At 46.0% G+C, this 24,260-nt stretch overlaps 1 protein-coding gene across 1 annotated transcript in view; it reads right to left on the bottom strand.

The window, feature by feature from the left end:
* Window positions 1–24,260, bottom strand: part of arhgef10la (Rho guanine nucleotide exchange factor (GEF) 10-like a) — a 306,255-nt gene that overhangs the window by 192,952 nt on the left and 89,043 nt on the right. The window contains exons 15-18 of the mRNA XM_079509721.1: window positions 23,448–23,593; window positions 19,905–20,080; window positions 5,381–5,496; window positions 2,312–2,439 (exon numbers count right to left, since the gene is read on the bottom strand). Of these exons, the coding sequence (XP_079365847.1) occupies window positions 2,312–2,439; window positions 5,381–5,496; window positions 19,905–20,080; window positions 23,448–23,593 (566 nt within the window). The remainder of the gene's footprint in view (window positions 1–2,311; window positions 2,440–5,380; window positions 5,497–19,904; window positions 20,081–23,447; window positions 23,594–24,260) is intronic.

Here is a 24,260-nt window from a genome sequence, read left to right as displayed (position 1 = left end):
CGCCCAGAATGGGATAAATTAATCTTCAGTGTTACGTGGAGGGAATTGTGTGAGACACCAGCTAACGACACACAGAGAATATTCTATTCTCGCTCTGTGGCAAGGTTTGCTAAGGGTCAAAAACAAGAATGTGTCGTATGGCGGTATCCCGCGCAAGAAAACAAGAATTTGTCGTATGGCGGTATCCCGCGCAAGAAAACTGTGAGCTTGTATAGCAGTGCTGATTTTGTTGACCAAAACTATGACGAAAAATAGTTCGTCAACAATTGTTTTTCACAGACGGAAACAAAATAAAAACAAAATAAAAACCAAGCTACTGTACGATGACTGATACCAAGACTCGAACAAATCAACTGAGGATTTTAGACGACTAAAATCGTATCGTATTTAATCGACTAAAATATGACAAAAACTAAATTAAATTTTCTTCAAAAGACTAGATCTTTAAAACTAAACCAAAATTTGCTGTCAAAATCAATATTGGCTTGTAGATCAGTTATTTTCACCATTGGACACCAATGCGATGGAATATGAATTAGAATGCTATTCCAAAGGATCAAGAAGTCACCATCGGCATCCTTCATCACAGTAACATGGGCCTGTGCGGCGGGCACATTAAAGAAGTCACCATCGGCATCCTTCATCACAGTAACATGGGCCTGTGCGGCGGGCACATTAAAGAAGTCACCATCGGCATCCTTCATCACAGTAACATGGGCCTGTGCGGCGGGCACATTAAAGAAGTCACCATCGGCATCCTTCATCACAGTAACATGGGCCTGTGCGGCGGGCACATTAAAGAAGTCACCATCGGCATCCTTCATCACAGTAACATGGGCCTGTGCGGCGGGCACATTAAAGAAGTCACCATCGGCATCCTTCATCACAGTAACATGGGCCTGTGCGGCGGGCACATTAAAGAAGTCACCATCGGCATCCTTCATCACAGTAACATGGGCCTGTGCGGCGGGGCACATTAAAATGTTTGTCGCCAGCTATTATCTTTTAGTGCCCTATATGTGACGGGCCGTTTTCAGAGTTATGGATGAGGCAATTTAATCAGCCAGCCCCGTTCTCTGGAGTTAACTCTGCAGCGTAGCACGCATGCACTCTGATCCTCATTTGTGAAACTTTTGAAATTCAATGAACTTAACCCATTTTGGCCTGACGTCGAAATGTAAAAAAAAGACCTCGTTTCTGTATCAGTGGTGCTCAATATTTCATGTCAAGGACCCCAAAAATGATATGTATTTGGCCGCCGACCCCCATCTGAAAATATGTTGTTAAAGGGACCCCCCCAGTAGCAACGATTTGAGTTAAAAACGTTCGCTCTGAAAGAATATATTCAAACATTTGGGCCACATTTTCACGATTTAAAAAAAATAGCAGACCTAAAAGTTCATAGCGCACCACTCGGTGGCGCGCTATGAGCTTGTAGATCTGCTATTTTTCAATAGCTAAAGCATAACATAATGCTATAACACCAAAAGGGGTTCCCGCCCAAAATGGTTTAAGAGGACGACGTACAGAATATAACAGGAGCCACAGAAGGAGTTCCGCTTATTGCATTTATATCCTGCTTCGGAAAATTCTCTTCAAGGTTACACCGTAGGAACTGAATTATAGTTTGGAAAAGTAAAGTAGAGAGTGGAACTCTTAGTATGTCAACCTTCAACTTTCAATGCCGAGGCTACATGTTTCTGAAAGGAGACAAAGGATTGATTTTTGTATTTAATTGGCTAAGCTAACAATGCCTCGGGGTCATTGAGATACGGTACAGCATTTTGTTCAGCTAGAACTGGTATGGTATTAACCCATTTTGGGCGGGAACCCCTTTTGGTGTTAGCATTATGTTATGCTTTAGCTATTGAAAAATAGCAGATCTACAAGCTCATAGCGCGCCACCGAGTGGTGCGCTACGAGCTTGTAGGTCTGCTATTTTAGAAAAGTCGTTCAAATGTGGCGCAAATCATTGAATATATATTTCAGAGCATAACATTTTTAACTAAAATATTTGCTTCTGGGGGGTCCATACATATTTTGAGATGGGGGGGGGGGGGTCCGTGGCCCAATAGAGATAATTCTGGGGGTCCTTGACACCACTGACATAGAAACATAGCTTTTTCAGAAAACTGTCAGGATGTAGAAGACATTTTTAGAATCTGATCTCAGGTCAAAATGGGTTAAAAATGTGGGACCTCTACAAAAGGTTATATGATATGCCTTGCTGGTGTTGTGGTTACAGATGTGCTAATGATGTTTTACGTAGTGCCCTGATGGTACGGTATGTATATCTGAGACCACTACTCACTTGTCCGGCCTTCCAGGTACCTGGAGACGTAAGCGGCATTTGTTGGCACTCTGGATCTGGTCTTCTTTGACGCGGATTAGCCTCTGGAGAGCGAGACACCAGTCCTGGGCCACAGTGGTGTTCAGGTTCTATACGACACAGTCAAAAACACACACAGCAAGTAACGTTACATACACACATTTAATGTCCTTATACCTCAAAGAGTAATGCCTGATTTTATGCTTTGGGAGGGAGTTGTCACGCACCGGAAATCCACAAGATGGCGCATACTTTTATCTTAACACATTTTGGGCGGGAACCCCTTTTGGTGTTAGCATTATGTTATGCTTTAGCTATTGAAAAATAGCAGATCTACAAGCTCATAGCGCGCCACCGAGTGGCGCGCTACGAGCTTGTAGGTCTGCTATTTTTGAAAAATCGAAGAACCACTGACATAGAAACACAGCTTTTTCAGAAAACTGTCAGGATGTAGAAGACATTTTTAGAATCTGATCTCAGGTGAAAATGGGTTAAAGAAATTACGTTTTGTAACAACCTTCTTTAATGGCCTTATTGTGAGTCCACTGCTGTATATCATAATCTTTAATGATAGTCCTGGGTCCGTTTGCACAGCTCTCATATGTGTCAACCAATAGGAAGACAGAGGGAGGGAGCTGTGACGTCATGTGCGTCAATACATCATCATGGATGGAGTAGAGAGCTACACTGTTTCTTCAGGAACAGTATTTTCTAGTTCCACTGTATTTTCCTATGGATAAGTGTTGTGTGTAGACTAGAGAGCAAAATCTCCTTGATACGTACGTGTACAGTACACTGTACAGTAATGTACTTACGTTGGCAAGTGCAAAAATGCATACACAGTACGGTAATGTTACTGCAAAGAGTTACAACTTGGGAACACTTGGCATTCCCTTGGCACAGATACAAGCATGATAATTGTATTCACTGTCATAACATATATACCGTATACTCAATCCAGGTGCAGAGATGCTGTACTAAGCACTGACATTTTTATATATATGGCACCAGTACTGATATGCAAACTGTAGAAACTGTAGAATTATAAAGCTCACATAAACCACCCTGTAATACAGTAATAATGCAAGGCATTATTTCAAGTCATATTATGGTCGCAAAGCTCTCTGTCTACCGAGCAATCTTCCTTCCTACTCTCACCAATGGTCATGAAGTGTGGGTCATGACTGAAAGAATAAGGTCGCGAATACAAGCGGCCGAAACGAGACGGGTGGCTGGCATCTCCCTTAGAGATAGGGTGAGAAGTTCAGTCACACGAGAGAGACTCAGAGTAGAACCGCTGCTCCTTCGCCTGGAAAGGAGTCAGCTGAGGTGGTTCGGGCATCTGGTTAGGATGCCTCTCGGGCGCCTCCCTAGGGAGGTCCTCGAGGCACGTCCCACTGGGAGGAGACCCCGGGGCAGACCAAGGCCCCGGGGCCAAACTACCATAATCCATTACAGTGAAGCCCAACAGGATCAAAATACATTTTTCAAAGTCAATGTCCTCCTGACTGAGCCAACGGTATTTCCCCTTGTTTGTTTTGTGGAGAATTATAGTTACAACCACGTGGAGGGTGAAAATCAGCCTTTTGGAGCAAAGCCAGTATTGCAACTCTTAAGGACATTGTGCTCGTTAAAAGTAAGGCAATCAGGACAGCACCATTAGCAGGGCCGGATCTACCATATGGGCACTTTGGGCACGTGCCCAGGGGCCCTTGGGCACCAGGGGCCCCCTAAAAAACCTGACCATTAGCCACTTTAACTATTGCCCTATTTTGGGCATGTCATTATAGGCTATAAACAGCATTTAAAAGATGGAGAGAGCCTCGCCACTACAGGTGGTGCCCCGTCTTGAAGAAGAGCCTCTTTGGTGACTTCCTTTTACCCATGCAGGCCTGACCTCAAAATTTTAAAAAAAAATCTTCTAAATCCTCTAGTTTTCTGAAATAAATATTTTCACGATTTTTCAAAAATAGCAGACCTACAAGCTCGTAGCGCGCCACTCGGTGGCGCGCTACGAGCTTGTAGATCTGCTATTTTTCAATAGCTAAATTATAACAATGTTTAAAACACCAAAAGGGGTTATCGCCCAGAATGGACCTAGATGGTGTTATGTAGTAGTCATGGTGGTAATATGCATACTTTTGCTACGGTATGTACTGTGTCACGTTGGTATGTGGCAAGTAATTTATTTGTATTTTGAAGTTATTTGTCATATCTGCCGTGTGCAATTCTTGTTTAGGAAGGCAAACTGAAATGTATTTTCTGACAGCATCACCAAATGTCGGGCAGAAACTGTGACTAAATAATAATAAACTAGTTTAACCCATTTTGAGCGGGAACCCCTTTTGGTGGTTACATACATTGTATGTTATAATGTAGCTATTGAAAAATAGCAGATCTACAAGTTCGTAGCGCGCCACTAACTTGTAGGTCTGCTATTTTTGAAAAATCGTTAAAATGTTTTTTTTTCAATAGCTAAAGCATAACATAATGCTAACACCAAAAGTTCCCGCCCAAAATGGGTTAAAGGAGAATTCCATACTAAAAGGCTTTCTTACTTTTCTTTGTAGTCGTTACGTCCCCACCAAAGAGGTCCAGGTGTTATTTTGTGCAAAAGCTCCTTATTGGCTATTTCCCCTACCATAAGCCCTAAATGAATTGCATTGAATTGAATGGGGCTATGGGGTGTTGTGCTAATTCGCTTATTTCCATCGCTCAATTATTATTTTTTGTATATATCCTCTCTTCATAATGTAAATAATATCCCAAGCGGCACACTTTACTACTTATTTCGATGGAAATAAGCAAATTAGCACAACACCCCATAGCCCCATTCAATTCCCATTCCATTCAATGCAATTCATTGAGGGCTTATGGTAGGGGAAATAGCCAATAAGGAGTTTATGCACAAAAAAACACCTGGACCTCTTTGGTGGGGGGACGGAACGACTACAAAGAAAGGTAAGAAAGCCTTCTAGCATGGAATTCTCCTTTAAGCAGAGTCGGCTCAAAGTGAAACCTGAGGTTGAACGAGTGACATGTATACTGTACCTGGTAGGTTCCCTGCAGCGTTCCCACCAGAAGAGTGACCTCCTCCACCACGGAGAGGTCATGCTGGAGCTCCTGCAGCTCCTGGTAGAGCCGTGGCGGGCCCAGGATAGCTTTACCTTGAGAGGAGAGAGGACCAAAGGCATGCAAAGTCAATTTACAATTTACAATTCAGGCATTTTAACAAAAATAAATATAAAAATCACACCCGTGTGAAGTGAGTGGTGCAACTCCGTGTGGGGTGGGGGGAGTTCCAGACCCACAGGAACACACCCAGGGTGCCGGCCCGAAACGATTGAGAAATGACAGAGTTACCGTGTGGGGGTCCCTCTACTGTACCCTCTACTGTAATAATGAATTGCATTTTTATAGCGCTTTTCCAAGTGCTCAAAGCGCTTTACAATGGTTCATTCATTCATACATTGGGAGGTGAAGCGGCGAACAGTCGACGCCAGCGTCCTCACTTCTCACATCCACACACCAATGGTGGCGAGCTCACACCGACCGACTCATTGGAGGCAATGTAGGGTTCAGTGTCTTGCCCAAGGACACTTCGACCTGTGGACAGGAGGAGCCTGGATTCGAACCGCCGACCCAGGGATCATTGGACTGTACTGGCACACCCGAAATCACCATATATACAGTTAATATGTGTGTGTGTGTTTGTGTGTGTGTTAGGTTTGCGCACAGGTGGTGAAAAACAACCATGCTGTTTTCGTGCTCAGACACACGCAGCCACCCACACATAGCTCCGTAAGGGAGTGGTTGCACCACTCAAAAAAGAAAAGAAAAATCCACGTACGCCGTGGCTGGCTGGCTGGGTGCGTCTGAGCACGAAAACAGCATGGTTGTTTTTCACCACCTGTGCGCAACCTAACACACACACAAACACACACGCACATATTAACTGTGATTTCGGGTGTGCCAGTACAGTACAGTACAGTACAGTACAGTACAGTACAGTACAGTACAGTACAGTACAGTACAGTACAGTACAGTACAGGGACCCCCACACGGTAACTGTCATTTCTCAACCGTTTCGGAATCGGGCCGGCACCCTGGGTGCATTCCTGTGGGTCTGGAACTCCCCCCCCATCCCCCTTCCCCGGGGACCCCCACACAGAGTTGCACCACTTACTTCACACGGGTGTGATTTTTTTACTTATATGCTGCTGCATTGTCTGAAGGAAGCCAAACAAAAAGAAGTTTTACTCTTATGTACCTGTACACAAGACGTAACAATAAAGCACACACACACACACACACACACACACACACACACACACACACACACACACACACACACACACACACACACACACACACACACACACACACACACACACACACACACACACACACACACACACACACACACACAGCAATTGTATCAGGTATTTCTTATGCATCGAGGGAAGGTTTACTGCTTCGGTTTGTTATCTTCAGTACAGTATACTACAGCAATGCCCTGCTGACATAGCATTTGCATTCACGCAATAAATAAGGTATGGACATCAATAAATGTAGGATGGAGAAAAAAATGCACATTGTTCTGAAGTGCATACAGTATGAAATATGCATGACATATTTACGAGAACAAGACATAAAGGCACAATCGCTGCGTCTGAACTAACTTGACCTATTGGGAGTTGGGGAGAAAAACAAAACTTCTGGATCTGTAGAACTCCCGGTGGCGCCGCCAATAAAGACAGTTCAATGCCTGGGGGTGGATCGATCACTAATAAAGACAGTTCAATGCCTGGGGGTGGATCGATCACTAATAAAGACAGTTCAATGCCTGGGGGTGGATCGATCACTAATAAAGACAGTTCAATGCCTGCATGGGGGTGGATCGATCACTAATAAAGACAGTTCAATGCCTGGGGGTGGATCGATCACTAATAAAGACAGTTCAATGCCTGGGGGTGGATCGATCACTAATAAAGACAGTTCAATGCCTGGGGGTGGATCGATCACTAATAAAGACAGTTCAATGCCTGGGGGTGGATCGATCACTAATAAAGACAGTTCAATGCCTGGGGGTGGATCGATCACTAATAAAGACAGTTCAATGCCTGGGGGTGGATCGATCACTAATAAAGACAGTTCAATGCCTGGGGGTGGATCGATCACTAATAAAGACAGTTCAATGCCTGGGGGTGGATCGATCACTAATAAAGACAGTTCAATGCCTGGGGGTGGATCGATCACTAATAAAGACAGTTCAATGCCTGGGGGTGGATCGATCACTAATAAAGACAGTTCAATGCCTGGGGGTGGATCGATCACTAATAAAGACAGTTCAATGCCTGGGGGTGGATCGATCACTAATAAAGACAGTTCAATGCCTGGGGGTGGATCGATCACTAATAAAGACAGTTCAATGCCTGGGGGTGGATCGATCACTAATAAAGACAGTTCAATGCCTGGGGGTGGATCGATCACTAATAAAGACAGTTCAATGCCTGGGGGTGGATCGATCACTAATAAAGACAGTTCAATGCCTGGGGGTGGATCGATCACTAATAAAGACAGTTCAATGCCTGGGGGTGGATCGATCACTAATAAAGACAGTTCAATGCCTGGGGGTGGATCGATCACTAATAAAGACAGTTCAATGCCTGGGGGTGGATCGATCACTAATAAAGACAGTTCAATGCCTGGGGGTGGATCGATCACTAATAAAGACAGTTCAATGCCTGCATGGGGGTGGATCGATCACTAATAAAGACAGTTCAATGCCTGGGGGTGGATCGATCACTAATAAAGACAGTTCAATGCCTGGGGGTGGATCGATAATAAAGACAGTTCAATGCCTGGGGGTGGATCGATAATAAAGACAGTTCAATGCCTGGGGGTGGATCGATCACTAATAAAGACAGTTCAATGCCTGGGGGTGGATCGATCACTAATAAAGACAGTTCAATGCCTGGGGGTGGATCGATCACTAATAAAGACAGTTCAATGCCTGGGGGTGGATCGATCGCCATTTACTACGTTGAGTTGCAAAAGACTGCATTTATGAGCCCGAAAGAATAGAAAAATAATAATCCAAATGGAGAAACTGTTATGCGGGAGCCTTTTTTCGCTGGGCAAAACAAAAGGACAGCACTGCAGGTGTCTCATTAAATGTGAAATTCAGCATCGATTCAAAAGCATCACACAGCTTCTCTCTCCCTCTCCCGCCACCGGGAATCGATGGCGTCGTCTCCTCCTGTTTGCCGCTCTCTCCCCTGTCCTTCCACCTTGGTTTCACCTGGCCCCACGCCTGTCCCAGGCGGCAGCATGCAGCGCTCTGGGCTTTGTGAGCAACAGGGCCTATAATTACATCTTGCAGGTAGATTTTAGCTACAGCATCTTGAAGCCTTTCCGTCACCGCTGTCACTGCGGCCACGTAATCAAGTGGGCTACACGATGGTGTACGACGTGGTGGAGCTCGTCGGCTCGTAGGCTGGCTTAATGAAGCATGGCCCTGCTGATGTTTGTCTACACACCTGCGTGTGTGCACCCCCCCCAAACACGCGCACGCGCACACAGAGTGAAAGCAGACAAAGTCTAATGCTGAAAGTGGGAAAGAGACAGAGAAGAAAGGGATGTGGGCTCGTGTTTATCCTGTTAAAAGAGCTTCCTTCTAACCTTTTGGGGAAGGTTTAATGGGAAGCCCTGACACGGACGTCCACACACATCTGTCATCTGTGCCAGACAATCAATAGTAGAGATATCTGGATATATAAAGGGGGGGGGGGGGGGGGGGGGGGGGCTGTGTGCTATACAAGAACAATGGCTGTGTTCCCGTTCTCCCCCCATGGGGAGGGGGATTGCCTAGACTGCTGTTCAGGTTTTCCTGAGCCCCTCCTGGGAAGGGAAGGGGGGAGAGGGGGTCTTGCTGCCGGACGAGGCCCCGGAGGTGAATGTGCTGAGTTGTAATCCAGCGTAATCCCGTTGGTAAGGCAGGGATTGGCTTTCACACTTTTTTCTCCACAACGACACGGCTATTCGCACCAAACCGCTGGGCATGCACTGTTTGCTAGCTTGCAACGCTATATAGCTAGCGAGGAAGCACGCTGAGCCCAGAGGGACCCGCCAGCGGCTTCCCGGATCGCAGATGTCCTTGCTTTTACTTTCTCTTCATAAAAAAGCTAACACAACAGTGTTCTGTTTTTTCTTTTTACTTTTTTTTGTAAGTTAAGTTTTGTGTGTGTGTGTGTGTGTGTGTGTGTGTGTGTGTGTGTGTGTGTGTGTGTGTGTGTGTGTGTGTGTGTGTGTGTGTGTGTGTGTGTGTGTTACAGCTGCGCCCTCTGGTGGCGGGCGGGTGGTGTTACAGCGTGACACACAGACAGACAGACACACACATGTTCTGCTAGGTCTCATAGTTAGTGCTCACTGCGTTCGCAAATATCGTACTTTTGACTCCACTACATTATAGGAAGGGAAAAGGTACATTATGAATTAACCACTTCTTAAGGAATATTTCAAATAATAGCGAAAGTAGCTTTGCAGATATGCTATATTCAGTATAATTTATGTTTTTGTAATATGCAATATTTTTCAGCAAGAATGCAGTGCCTGCTGGCCTAGCAGTCTAAGCGCATACCACATATTGGCGCATGCCTGGGTTCGAGACTTCCTCCAGTCCCGATCCAACAACCTTTGCTGCGTGTCATTCCCAGTCTCGCTCTCCCTCTAAAATATATATATAAAATAAATCACACCTGTGTGAAGTAAGTGGTGCAACTCCATGTGGGGGTTCCCAGGGTGCCGGCCCGATTCCGGCGAGCCGCCCCGCGTCCAAAACGGTTGAGAAATGACAGAGTTACAGTGTGGGGGGTACCTCTACTGAAATCACCATATATACAGTTAATATGTGCGTGTGTTAGGTTGCGCACAGGTGGTGAAAAACAACCATGCTGTTTTCGTGCTCAGACATACGCAGGCAGGCAGCCACCCACCCACCCAGAGAGAGAGAGAGAGAGAGAGAGAGAGAGAGAGAGAGAGAGAGAGAGTAGAGAGTCGAGACCTGCATTTCCCAAAGGAAAAGGGTCTTCGTCGATATAACGGAGGGCACCAGGGCCTGCAGGAGATGAGCTCAGCCAATCGAATCATCTCAAATGTGGTACACGCAGACACACAAAGCTGGGCATAGGAGGAGCTAACGCCCCTCAAAAAGTAAAGACCAGGCACCCCAAGGCACGCACGTTGCGCCAAACAACTATAAGGTTCAATGCGAGTGATATAGAATAGAAGAAGCACCTGGAATGATCCTTCCATACCCACCAGTGCCACCACAGCCAAGTCGTGAGTGAGTACCAGACATAGTTACTGAAAGCAGTGATTGCGAACGCAGTGATTGCGAACGCAGTGAGCATTTACTATGAGACCCAGCAGATCATGTCTGTCTGTCTGTCTGTCTGTGTGTGTCACGCTGTAACACCACCCGCCCGCCACCAGAGGGCGCAGCTGTATCACACACAAAAACACACACATGCACGCACACACGCACGCACGCACACACACACACACACACACACAAACAACTTAACTTAATAATAAAAAACTTAACTTAAAAAAAATTTACTTAAAAAAAAAACTTCAAAAGAAAAAACTTAAAAAAAATCTTAAAGAATCTTAAAAAAAAAAACTTAATGAAAAAACGTAACTTAAAAAAACGTAACTTAAAAAAAATCTTAAAAAAAAAGGTAATGAAAATACTTAACTTAAAAAAACATATTACAAAATATTAAAAAAATAAAAATAAATAAAAAAACAACCTTAAAGTACGTAATTTATTCTAATTGTTATTGCAATTTACGAGCTGCGTTCGCTTCCCGCGTTTGCGCGCCTTACTTGTACCAATGAATGATAAAGGCGTGTTGGTCCATTGGTGCGTGTGTGTGCAGTGTTGCGCACCGAAAAGAGTCGTTCTACACAGTACAAGCTCACAACACGTACTGCAAACCGTTGTGAGCTTGTAGTTTTCACCTGCGTGCAACAAAGTATAATGAGGCTACGGGCTATGAGGGAGATAACTTAATCCACTGAGAGCCCAAGCACTCTCTTCCCTCAGACAGCGTAGCTGCTCACATTGCATGATGCGTGTATCGCTCTGAAGAAGAAGCGCCCCCCACCCTGGCACGTTTATCAGGGGGGGGGATCTCATCAAGGTTCTGTATACATGGGAGTTTTATGAGGGGTGGGATAAGAAGTGGTGTTTCAACCACCTGATCCCCATCTAGCTCGTTGCTGGCTCGGCTCCCTCTAATTGGTGGAGCCGTCAAGGATGGGAATAATCTCTGCAGATTGATGACTCCGCTCTAGATGTGTTTGTGGTCTATCAGACAGGGAAATGAGACTGTTGTGGTATGATGCAGCACGCAGGCCTCTCCACCACTTCTACAATCTCACACACACTCACGCGCACACAGTCCATTTCCCCCCCAATAAGATAAAACAGCCCCAGGCAGGTGAGAGCGAGTGCCTGTCATCACTATTCTCTTCACAAACACACCCTCCATCAGAGTGACAGACGGGCGGCCACGGCTGTGTCTACAGCCCAGCCTTCAGCCGGGGACGACACCGCGGAGCAGAAACAGATTAGCCTTCGCCGAGTCAGGAAGGACCAGAAGTCAGTCCGAGTAATGAGATTAACAAGACTAGGGAGACGACACGTGTGTGTAGGGTATACTGGATGAATTGTAGTTTTTCTTGCATGCGTTAGGTCTTTAGAGCCATTAACCCATTCTGGGCGGGAACCCCTTTTGGTGTTTTAACTAAGCGTTATGTTATACTTTAGCTATTGAAAAATAGCAGATCTACAAACTCATAGCTATGAACTTGTAGGTCTGCTATTTTAGAAAAATCGTGAAAGTGTGCCTGAAATCTTTGAATATATATTTTCAGTTTTTAACTATATTTCCAGATGGGGGTCGGCGGCATATTGCATATAATCTTTGGGGTCCTTGACATGAAATATTGAGAACCACTGATACAGAAACATGACGTTTTTCAGGAAAAAAAATACATTTAAAAAAAAAAAAAAAATTAATTTCGACGTCAGGCCTAAATGGGTTAAGCGGCACATGACCCGGGTCGATATTTTTTGCTAGGGAATAATGGAATGGAGGAGCCTGAGCTGCCACTGTATCTACTGTATCTACTGTATCTACTGTATCTACTGTATCTACTGTATCTACTGTATCTACTGTATCTACTGTATCTACTGTATCTACTGTATCTACTGTATCTACTGTATCTACTGTATCTACTGTATCTACTGTATCTACACACATGGAGGAGCCTCCGCTGCCACTGTATCTACACACATGGAGGAGCCTCCGCTGCCACTGTATCTACACACATGGAGGAGCCTCCGCTGCCACTGTATCTACACACATGGAGGAGCCACTGTATCTACACACATGGAGGAGCTGCCACTGTATCTACACACATGGAGGAGCCTGAGCTGCCACTGTATCTACACACATGGAGGAGCCTCCGCTGCCACTGTATCTACACACATGGAGGAGCCTGAGCTGCCACTGTATCTACACACATGGAGGAGCCACTGTATCTACACACATGGAGGAGCCTGAGCTGCCACTGTATCTACACACATGGAGGAGCGCTGCCACTGTATCTACACACATGGAGGAGCTGCCACTGTATCTACACACATGGAGGAGCTGCCACTGTATCTACACACATGGAGGAGCTGCCACTGTATCTACACACATGGAGGAGCTGCCACTGTATCTACACACATGGAGCTGCCACTGTATCTACACACATGGAGGAGCCTGAGCTGCCACTGTATCTACACACATGGAGCTGCCACTGTATCTACACACATGGAGGAGCCTGAGCTGCCACTGTATCTACACACATGGAGGAGCTGCCACTGTATCTACACACATGGAGGAGCTGCCACTGTATCTACACACATGGAACACAAGGAGGAGCTGCCACTGTATCTACACACATGGAACACAAGGAGGAGCTGCCACTGTATCTACACACATGGAACACACTGGAGGAGCGCTGCCACTGTATCTACACACATGGAGCAGAAACAGATTAGCCTTCGCTGAGTCAGAAAGGACCAGAAGTCAGTCCGAGTAATGAGATTAACAAGACTAGGGAGACGACACGTGTGTGTAGGGTATACTGGATGAATTGTAGTTTTTCTTGCATGCGTTAGGTCTTTAGAGCCATTAACCCATTCTGGGCGGGAACCCCTTTTGGTGTTTTAACTAAGCGTTATGTTATACTTTAGCTATTGAAAAATAGCAGATCTACAAACTCATAGCTATGAACTTGTAGGTCTGCTATTTTAGAAAAATCGTGAAAGTGTGCCTGAAATCTTTGAATATATATTTTCAGTTTTTAACTATATTTCCAGATGGGGGTCGGCGGCATATTGCATATAATCTTTGGGGTCCTTGACATGAAATATTGAGAACCACTGATACAGAAACATGACGTTTTTCAGGAAAAAAAATACATTTAAAAAAAAAAAAAAAATTAATTTCGACGTCAGGCCTAAATGGGTTAAGCGGCACATGACCCGGGTCGATATTTTTTGCTAGGGAATAATGGAATGGAGGAGCCTGAGCTGCCACTGTATCTACTGTATCTACTGTATCTACTGTATCTACACACATGGAGGAGCTGCCACTGTATCTACTGTATCTACTGTATCTACTGTATCTACTGTATCTACTGTATCTACTGTATCTACACACATGGAGGAGCCTCCGCTGCCACTGTATCTACACACATGGAGGAGCCTCCGCTGCCACTGTATCTACACACATGGAGGAGCCACTGTATCTACACACATGGAGGAGCTGCCACTGTATCTACACACATGGAGGAGCCTGAGCTGCCACTGTATCTACACACATGGAGGAGCCTGAGCTGCCACTGTATCTACACACATGGAGGAGCCTGAGCTGCCACTGTATCTACACACATGGAGGAGCCACTGTATCTACACACATGGAGGAGCCTCCGCTGCCACTGTATCTACACACATGGAGGAGCCACTGTATCTACACACATGGAGGAGCTGCCACTGTATCTACACACATGGAGGAGCCTGAGCTGCCACTGTATCTACACACATGGAGGAGCCTGAGCTGCCACTGTATCTACACACATGGAGGAGCCACTGTATCTACACACATGGAGGAGCCTCCGCTGCCACTGTATCTACACACATGGAGGAGCCTGAGCTGCCACTGTATCTACACACATGGAGGAGCCACTGTATCTACACACATGGAGGAGCCTCCGCTGCCACTGTATCTACACACATGGAGGAGCCACTGTATCTACACACATGGAGGAGCTGCCACTGTATCTACACACATGGAGGAGCCTGAGCTGCCACTGTATCTACACACATGGAGGAGCCTCCGCTGCCACTGTATCTACACACATGGAGGAGCCTGAGCTGCCACTGTATCTACACACATGGAGGAGCCACTGTATCTACACACATGGAGGAGCCTGAGCTGCCACTGTATCTACACACATGGAGGAGCTGCCACTGTATCTACACACATGGAGGAGCCTCCGCTGCCACTGTATCTACACACATGGAGGAGCCTCCGCTGCCACTGTATCTACACACATGGAGGAGCCTCCGCTGCCACTGTATCTACACACATGGAGGAGCCACTGTATCTACACACATGGAGGAGCTGCCACTGTATCTACACACATGGAGGAGCCTGAGCTGCCACTGTATCTACACACATGGAGGAGCCTCCGCTGCCACTGTATCTACACACATGGAGGAGCCTGAGCTGCCACTGTATCTACACACATGGAGGAGCCACTGTATCTACACACATGGAGGAGCCTGAGCTGCCACTGTATCTACACACATGGAGGAGCGCTGCCACTGTATCTACACACATGGAGGAGCTGCCACTGTATCTACACACATGGAGGAGCCTCCGCTGCCACTGTATCTACACACATGGAGGAGCCACTGTATCTACACACATGGAGGAGCTGCCACTGTATCTACACACATGGAGGAGCCTGAGCTGCCACTGTATCTACACACATGGAGGAGCCTCCGCTGCCACTGTATCTACACACATGGAGGAGCCTGAGCTGCCACTGTATCTACACACATGGAGGAGCCACTGTATCTACACACATGGAGGAGCCTGAGCTGCCACTGTATCTACACACATGGAGGAGCTGCCACTGTATCTACACACATGGAGGAGCCTCCGCTGCCACTGTATCTACACACATGGAGGAGCCTCCGCTGCCACTGTATCTACACACATGGAGGAGCCTCCGCTGCCACTGTATCTACACACATGGAGGAGCCACTGTATCTACACACATGGAGGAGCTGCCACTGTATCTACACACATGGAGGAGCCTGAGCTGCCACTGTATCTACACACATGGAGGAGCCTCCGCTGCCACTGTATCTACACACATGGAGGAGCCTGAGCTGCCACTGTATCTACACACATGGAGGAGCCACTGTATCTACACACATGGAGGAGCCTGAGCTGCCACTGTATCTACACACATGGAGGAGCGCTGCCACTGTATCTACACACATGGAGGAGCTGCCACTGTATCTACACACATGGAGGAGCTGCCACTGTATCTACACACATGGAGGAGCTGCCACTGTATCTACACACATGGAGGAGCTGCCACTGTATCTACACACATGGAGGAGCTGCCACTGTATCTACACACATGGAGGAGCTGCCACTGTATCTACACACATGGAGCTGCCACTGTATCTACACACATGGAGGAGCCTGAGCTGCCACTGTATCTACACACATGGAGGAGCCACTGTATCTACACACATGGAGGAGCCTGAGCTGCCACTGTATCTACACACATGGAGGAGCTGCCACTGTATCTACACACATGGAGCTGCCACTGTATCTACACACATGGAGGAGCCTGAGCTGCCACTGTATCTACACACATGGAGGAGCTGCCACTGTATCTACACACATGGAGGAGCTGCCACTGTATCTACACACATGGAACACAAGGAGGAGCTGCCACTGTATCTACACACATGGAACACAAGGAGGAGCTGCCACTGTATCTACACACATGGAACACACTGGAGGAGCGCTGCCACTGTATCTACACACATGGAACACAAGGAGGAGCTGCCACTGTATCTACACACATGGAACACAAGGAGGAGCTGCCACTGTATCTACACACATGGAACACACTGGAGGAGCGCTGCCACTGTATCTACACACATGGAGGAGCCTGAGCTGCCACTGTATCTACACACATGGAGGAGCTGCCACTGTATCTACACACATGGAGGAGCGCTGCCACTGTATCTACACACATGGAGGAGCCTGAGCTGCCACTGTATCTACACACATGGAGGAGCGCTGCCACTGTATCTACACACATGGAGGAGCTGCCACTGTATCTACACACATGGAGGAGCCTGAGCTGCCACTGTATCTACACACATGGAGGAGCTGCCACTGTATCTACACACATGGAGGAGCGCTGCCACTGTATCTACACACATGGAGGAGCGCTGCCACTGTATCTACACACATGGAGGAGCGCTGCCACTGTATCTACACACATGGAACACAGAGGAGCGCTGCCACTGTATCTACACACATGGAGGAGCTGCCACTGTATCTACACACATGGAGGAGCTGCCACTGTATCTACACACATGGAGGAGCGCTGCCACTGTATCTACACACATGGAGGAGCGCTGCCACTGTATCTACACACATGGAACACAGAGGAGCGCTGCCACTGTATCTACACACATGGAGGAGCTGCCACTGTATCTACACACATGGAACACAGAGGAGCGCTGCCACTGTATCTACACACATGGAGGAGCTGCCACTGTATCTACACACATGGAACACAGAGGAGCGCTGCCACTGTATCTACACACATGGAGGAGCTGCCACTGTATCAACACATGGAACACAGAGGAGCGCTGCCACTGTATCTACACACATGGAGGAGCTGCCACTGTATCAACACATGGAACACAGAGGAGCGCTGCCACTGTATCTACACACATGGAACACACCAGTGAACGGAGGAGCGCTGCCACTGTATCTACACACATGGAACACAGAGGAGCGCTGCCACTGTATCTACACACATGGAACACAGAGGAGCGCTGCCACTGTATCTACACACATGGAACACAGAGGAGCGCTGCCACTGTATCTACACACATGGAACACACCAGTGAATAGAGGAGCCTGAGCTGCCACTGTATCTACACACATGGAACACACCAGTGAACGGAGGAGCGCTGCCACTGTATCTACGCCAGTGTTGTTCAAGTTACTTTTAAAAGGTAATTAGTTATAGTTAACAAATTACTTTGCTAGTTGCTAAATTATGAAAGTAACTAGTTACTAGTTACTTTACTTTATATAAAAAAATAAAGTTTAAAAAAAAATATATATATACAAGATTTTCCAATTCAGACACATTGTTTTCAAGGAAAAGATATTCCCTAATGTCACTGGTCCAGTTGTGGTTTGTTTTAAGCTCTACTCTAAAAAACAGGAATAGAACACTTATGCCAATGGTACAATATCCTAAAATCACAGACAATATCCAGTCTAATGATATGAATATAATACTGATGCCCTGCCCATGCACAGACAGGCCTAAAGTAATTACCCTATGACAGACTCCGCACTGGCAGGAGAAGGAGACGGTTCTTTTGGATTACATTACGTAACGTGGGTATAACTACTAACTCACCCATTGAAAACACAGGAACTATAATGGATTACATTACGTAACGTGGGTAACTACTAACTCACCCATTGAAAACACAGGAACTATAATGGATTACATTACGTAACGTGGGTAACTACTAACTCACCCACTGAAAACACAGTAACTATAATGGATTACATTACGTAACGTGGGTATAACTACTAACTCACCCATTGAAAACACAGTAACTATAATGGCGTGACTGAATGGGAAAATGTAAAGAGTTACGTTACAAGTTACAGCAAAAAGTAGTTTCGTTATGTAAAGTAACTTAAAGTAAGGGCGTTAGTTCCAACACTGAGATCTACACACATGGACCACAACACTGAGAAGACACCAACACTGAGATCTACACACATGGAACACAACACTGAGAAGACACCAACACTGAGATCTACACACATGGAACACAACACTGAGAAGACACCAACACTGAGATCTACACACATAGAACACAACACTGAGCAGACACCAACACTGAGCAGACACCAACACTGAGCAGACACCAACACTGAGCAGACACCAACACTGAGCAGACACCAACACTGAGCAGACACCAACACTGAGCAGACACCAACACTGAGCAGACACCAACACTGAGCAGACACCAACACTGAGCAGACACCAACACTGAGCAGACACCAACACTGAGCAGACACCAACACTGAGCAGACACCAACACTGAGCAGACACCAACACTGAGCAGACACCAACACTGAGCAGACACCAACACTGAGCAGACACCAACACTGAGCAGACACCAACACTGAGCAGACACCAACACTGAGCAGACACCAACACTGAGCAGACACCAACACTGAGCAGACACCAACACTGAGCAGACACCAACACTGAGCAGACACCAACACTGAGCAGACACCAACACTGAGCAGACACCAACACTGAGCAGACACCAACACTGAGCAGACACCAACACTGAGCAGACACCAACACTGAGCAGACACCAACACTGAGATCTACACACATGGACCACAACACTGAGCAGACACCAACACTGAGCAGACACCAACACTGAGCAGACACCAACACTGAGCAGACACCAACACTGAGCAGACACCAACACTGAGCAGACACCAACACTGAGCAGACACCAACACTGAGCAGACACCAACACTGAGCAGACACCAACACTGAGCAGACACCAACACTGAGCAGACACCAACACTGAGCAGACACCAACACTGAGCAGACACCAACACTGAGCAGACACCAACACTGAGCAGACACCAACACTGAGCAGACACCAACACTGAGCAGACACCAACACTGAGCAGACACCAACACTGAGCAGACACCAACACTGAGCAGACACCAACACTGAGCAGACACCAACACTGAGCAGACACCAACACTGAGCAGACACCAACACTGCACTGCATGTACAAAACCAAACAGAACTTCTATTTTTAGGGCACAACAACAGGATGTGATGAGTGCAAGATGAGATGTATGTGGCATCACCATATTTCATCAATTATATTAATTCCAACCCCCCCCCCCCCCCCCCCCCCACCCCTCCAATCCCCCCTAAAAAGTAGTGAAAATAGCAGATCTACAAGCTTACAATGCGGGCCGAAGCAGCGCGTTGTAAGCTTGTAGCTATTTTCACTAGTTTGCCCCCCCCCCCCCCCCAAAAAAAAAAAAGAAACCTGTCTAATGTCTCTTTTGGGTTGCTGAGCTACAAGGTTTGAGGATAAACACTGAAGTATACCTGCAGCAGAAGCAGACCTCTTGTTGGCTCCTCCGCCCGGCTGGTAGAGAGTGTCCTTGCTCTGGGAGGAGCCCTCCTGTCCCACCTCCACTACCTGCACCTGCTGCAAGGGGGCGCTCCACTTCATGGTGTACTTGGGGCCTACGGGGACCAGGCTGCTGATGTCAGGGGGCCCCCTGGTGGACAGACAGGTGGACAAAAGCAGTGGTCAACCATCTAATAACAACAAGCCCTTGTCTGACTGACAATGTTCTGTCCATTCATTCTTACTCTAAAAAATACATTTTAAAATATATATTTATACGTTTTTTTAGTGATAACTTTGCTCTTTTGTCATTTAATTATATGTAATTTCATTCTATCTGTCAAACATCAACAGTCAACAGCTAATTGTTTTAACCCATTTTGACCTGAGATCAGATTCTAAAAATGTCTTCTACATCCTGACAGTTTTCTGAAAAAGCTATGTTTCTATGTCAGTCGTTCTTCGATTTTTCAAAAATGGCAGACCTACAAGCTCGTTGCGCGCCACTCGGTGGCGCGCTAGGAGCTTGTAGATCTGCTATTTTTCAAGAGCTGAAGCATAACATAATGCTAACACCAAAAAGGGTTCCTGCCCAAAATGGGTTAAGGCATTAATTGACTAAAAATGTAAGAGTAGTAATTAGTAAATGGACGTAATAATAAGGGGGAGGTACCGTAGGAGGTATATAGGAAACCAAATACGCTCCCAAACTATCTCCTGCAAACAGATGAGTCCCTGCACTCCCAATAGGAGGAGAAACTGTGAAATTCTTTGAAATGTCACCAGGAAAGCTTTTTGGGGAGCAGGAATTAGAATTAGATGAGCCATCCATGTACAGTGCATCACCAATTTGTAACAGCGCATGTGAGCAGTTCATTGCTATTCATGTATTCCTGTAATCAGACACGCCAATTGTGATCGGTTTTGTCAAATCACAGAGGGCAGACAAAGTCACATTTGGAACACTCAAGTTTGGACAAGACAAGGAGTGATGATTAACCCATTTTGGACGGGAACCCCTTTTGGTGTTTTAAGCGTTACGTTATACTTTAGCTATTTTTGAAAAATCGTGAAAATGTGCCTCAAATCTTTGAATATATATTCTTTCGGAGTTTCAGTTTTTTAACTAAAATCTTTGTTTCTGGGGGTGGGTCCCTGGAACAACATATTTTCAGATGGGGGGGTCGGCGGCATATTTCATATAATGTTTGGGGTCCTTGACATGAAATATTGAGAACCACTGATATAGAAACATGAGGTTTTACAGAAAAAATAAATTTTAAAAAGACATTTTTTAAATTTCGACGTCAGGCCTAAATGGGTTAACCCATTCAGGCCTGACGTCGAAATTTAAAAAAAAAAGTTTTGTAAATCATGACAATTTTCGGAAAGATTTGAGGCACATTTTAACGATTTTTCAAAAATAGCAGACCTACAAGTTCATAGCGCGCCACTCGGTGGCGCGCTATGAGCTTGTAGATCTGCTATTTTTCAATAGCTAAATTATAACAATGTTTAAAACACCAAAACGGGTTCCCACCCCAAAATGGGTTAATGGTTAATGTGGTTAAACGCTAACGTGACATGGATGCGTTCCAGGTCTCAATGGGTTAAAGTAGAGCTTTGGGCGACAGTCCTCCAACAGGAGCTTTTCTGCGAAGTAGAAAACAAGAAAATCTCTCACACCTTCTCTGGTAGAAAGATGAAAGACACTTCAGTCACAGAGGATGAATTGGAAAAAGGAAGCAGGAATATATTCTATGTCAGTAATCTAGGACTCATGTTTCTACCGTTTGTATAAAGCTGACACAACTTCTGCAAACCTCCCCGATAGTGCCCCAAACTTGCAAGTACAGTAGCTAGTTCTCATTGCTATGATGTTTGCCAAAAAGCAAAGTTCTTTGTTTACCCAGGGTAAGTGGACAAGTAAGACGCGCGAACGCGGGAAGCGAACGCAGCTCGTAAATTGCAAAAACAATTAGAATAAATTACGTAATTTTTTAAGGTTTTTTTTAAGTTCTCTTTTTTTGTTTTTTAAGATTTTTTTTTAAGTTAAGTTTTTTTTTAAGTTAATTTTTTTTTAAGTTTTTCCTTTTAAAGTTTTTCCTTTTGAAGTTTTTTTTTTAAGTTAAGTTTTTTTTTAAGTTAAGTTTTTTTTAAGTTAAGTTTTGTGTGTGTGTGTGTGCATGCGTGCGTGCGTGTGTGCGTGTGTGTGCGTGCATGTGTGTGTGTGTTTTTGTGTGTGATACAGCTGCGCCCTCTGGTGGTGGGTGGGTGGTGTTACAGCGTGACAGACACACAGACAGTCATGATCTGCTGGGTCTCATAGTAAATGCTCACTGCGTTCGCAACTAAGCTCGAGATGCTTGTTTACAGCCACGCCCTGCTCATAGAACATTTCATGGTAGGGGTTCAATGCCTTGCTCAAGGGCACTTCAGCGGTGGTAATTTTAACGTGCCGGTCCGGGGATTCGAACTGGCGACCTTCCGGTATCAAGACCGCTCCGCAAACCGTTCGGCCACCGCTGCCACAAAACATCATGGCAAAACCCAGAACTTCATGTTAGGGCCTATAGTGGCGATTCTGCACGTTACAGTAGAGCCTATAGTAATGATTTCTCATGTCAGTTACAGCATAGTGGTGAATTCTCCTCCGTATGCAGCCTGCATAGTGGTGAATTCTCCTCCGTATGCAGCCTGCATAGTGGTGAATTCTCCTCCGTATGCAGCCTGCATAGTGGTGAATTCTCCTCCGTATGCAGCCTGCATAGTGGTGAATTCTCCTCCGTATGCAGCCTGCATAGTGGTGAATTCTCCTCCGTATGCAGCCTGCATAGTGGTGAATTCTCCTCCGTATGCAGCCTGCATAGTGGTGAATTCTCCTCCGTATGCAGCCTGCATAGTGGTGAATTCTCCTCCGTATGCAGCCTGCATAGTGGTGAATTCTCCTCCGTATGCAGCCTGCATAGTGGTGAATTCTCCTCCGTATGCAGCCTACAGTAGAAGGCTTCACGCTGAAACCTCACGTTATTGTAGTATTAGCAAAACCAATTTTAACCCATTTTGGGCGGGAACCCCTTTTGGTGTTTTAAACATTATGGTATAATTTAGCTATTGGAAAATAGCAGATCTACAAGCTCATAGCGCGCCACAGAGTGGCGTGCTACGAGCTTGTAGGTCTGCTATTTTCTTTTTATCTTGAAAATGTGTCTCAAATCTTTGAATATATATTCTTTCAGAGTGAACGTTTTAAACTCAAATCTTTGCTTCCGAGAGGTTCCTGGAACAACATATTTTCAGATGGGGGGGGGGGGGGGGGTGTCGGTGGCCAATTACATATCATGTTGGGGGTCCTTGACATGAAATATTGAGCACCACTGATACAGAAACATGAGGTTTTTCAGAAAACTATCACCATTTAGAAGACATTTTTTTTAATTTCGACGTCAGGCCTAAATGGGTTAAGAGCAGGGGATAGCTTCAGCTGTTAGCTCGTTAGATACACCGGCGGGACTCACTTGACATTTATGTTGGCACAGACGAGCACGTCGTCAAAGAGGAAGACCTTTCTCTCCTTGGACTTCAGGACTTGGCCTCGCTCACCGTACACCGTCTCAATCAGCGTCTCACAAAGCACCAGTGACCCCTGCTCCGAGCTCAGTTGCTAAAAAAAGAAAAAGGGACACAGCAATCAGATCAGAGCCCGAGGATGACAGACATCACAAAAGGGGGCCAATCCTCCAGAGTCCAGTGGCTGGAGGACACAGGAGGACAGAGTTCGGGCCAATCCTCCAGAGTCCAGTGGCTGGAGGACACAGGAGGACAGAGTTCGGGCCCGGCGGAGTGGCTGTCTCACTTGGGGATTTGCAGCACATCCAGGGCGGTGAAGGTCATTTGACAAATGTGCACGTATGTGCAGACGCACGTACACACACACACACACACAGTCACACACAGTCACACACAGACACACACACACACACACACACACACACACACACACACACACACACACACACACACACACACACACACACACACACAGGCTGCACAAAGACTCCAATAACAGATGCAACCTACGTTACCGCATGTTGACAGACGTTCCAATTACCCATTATGTTCGGGGAGAAGAAATAACAGAAAAGTCCCTTTTATCACTTTGGTTTCGGTCTGCTTTGTATCTGCCCTAAATTGATTTTATGCATTGTACAACAATCTCCGAAGCCCAGATTCATCAAAAATGTTCAGTGTAGCCAAAGTCACAGACATCAAGGGAAATCCACACAGGCGACTCCTCGCATCCCAGAGACCAATTTGGTCATCGTTTTGAT

This window comes from Electrona antarctica (assembly GCF_951216825.1).
Source record: "Electrona antarctica genome assembly, chromosome: 9".
In the NCBI taxonomy this organism is placed as follows: Eukaryota; Metazoa; Chordata; class Actinopteri; order Myctophiformes; family Myctophidae; genus Electrona; species Electrona antarctica.
Note: the sequence above shows the minus strand (reverse complement) of the source record. Positions and strands in the feature narration are given on the sequence as shown.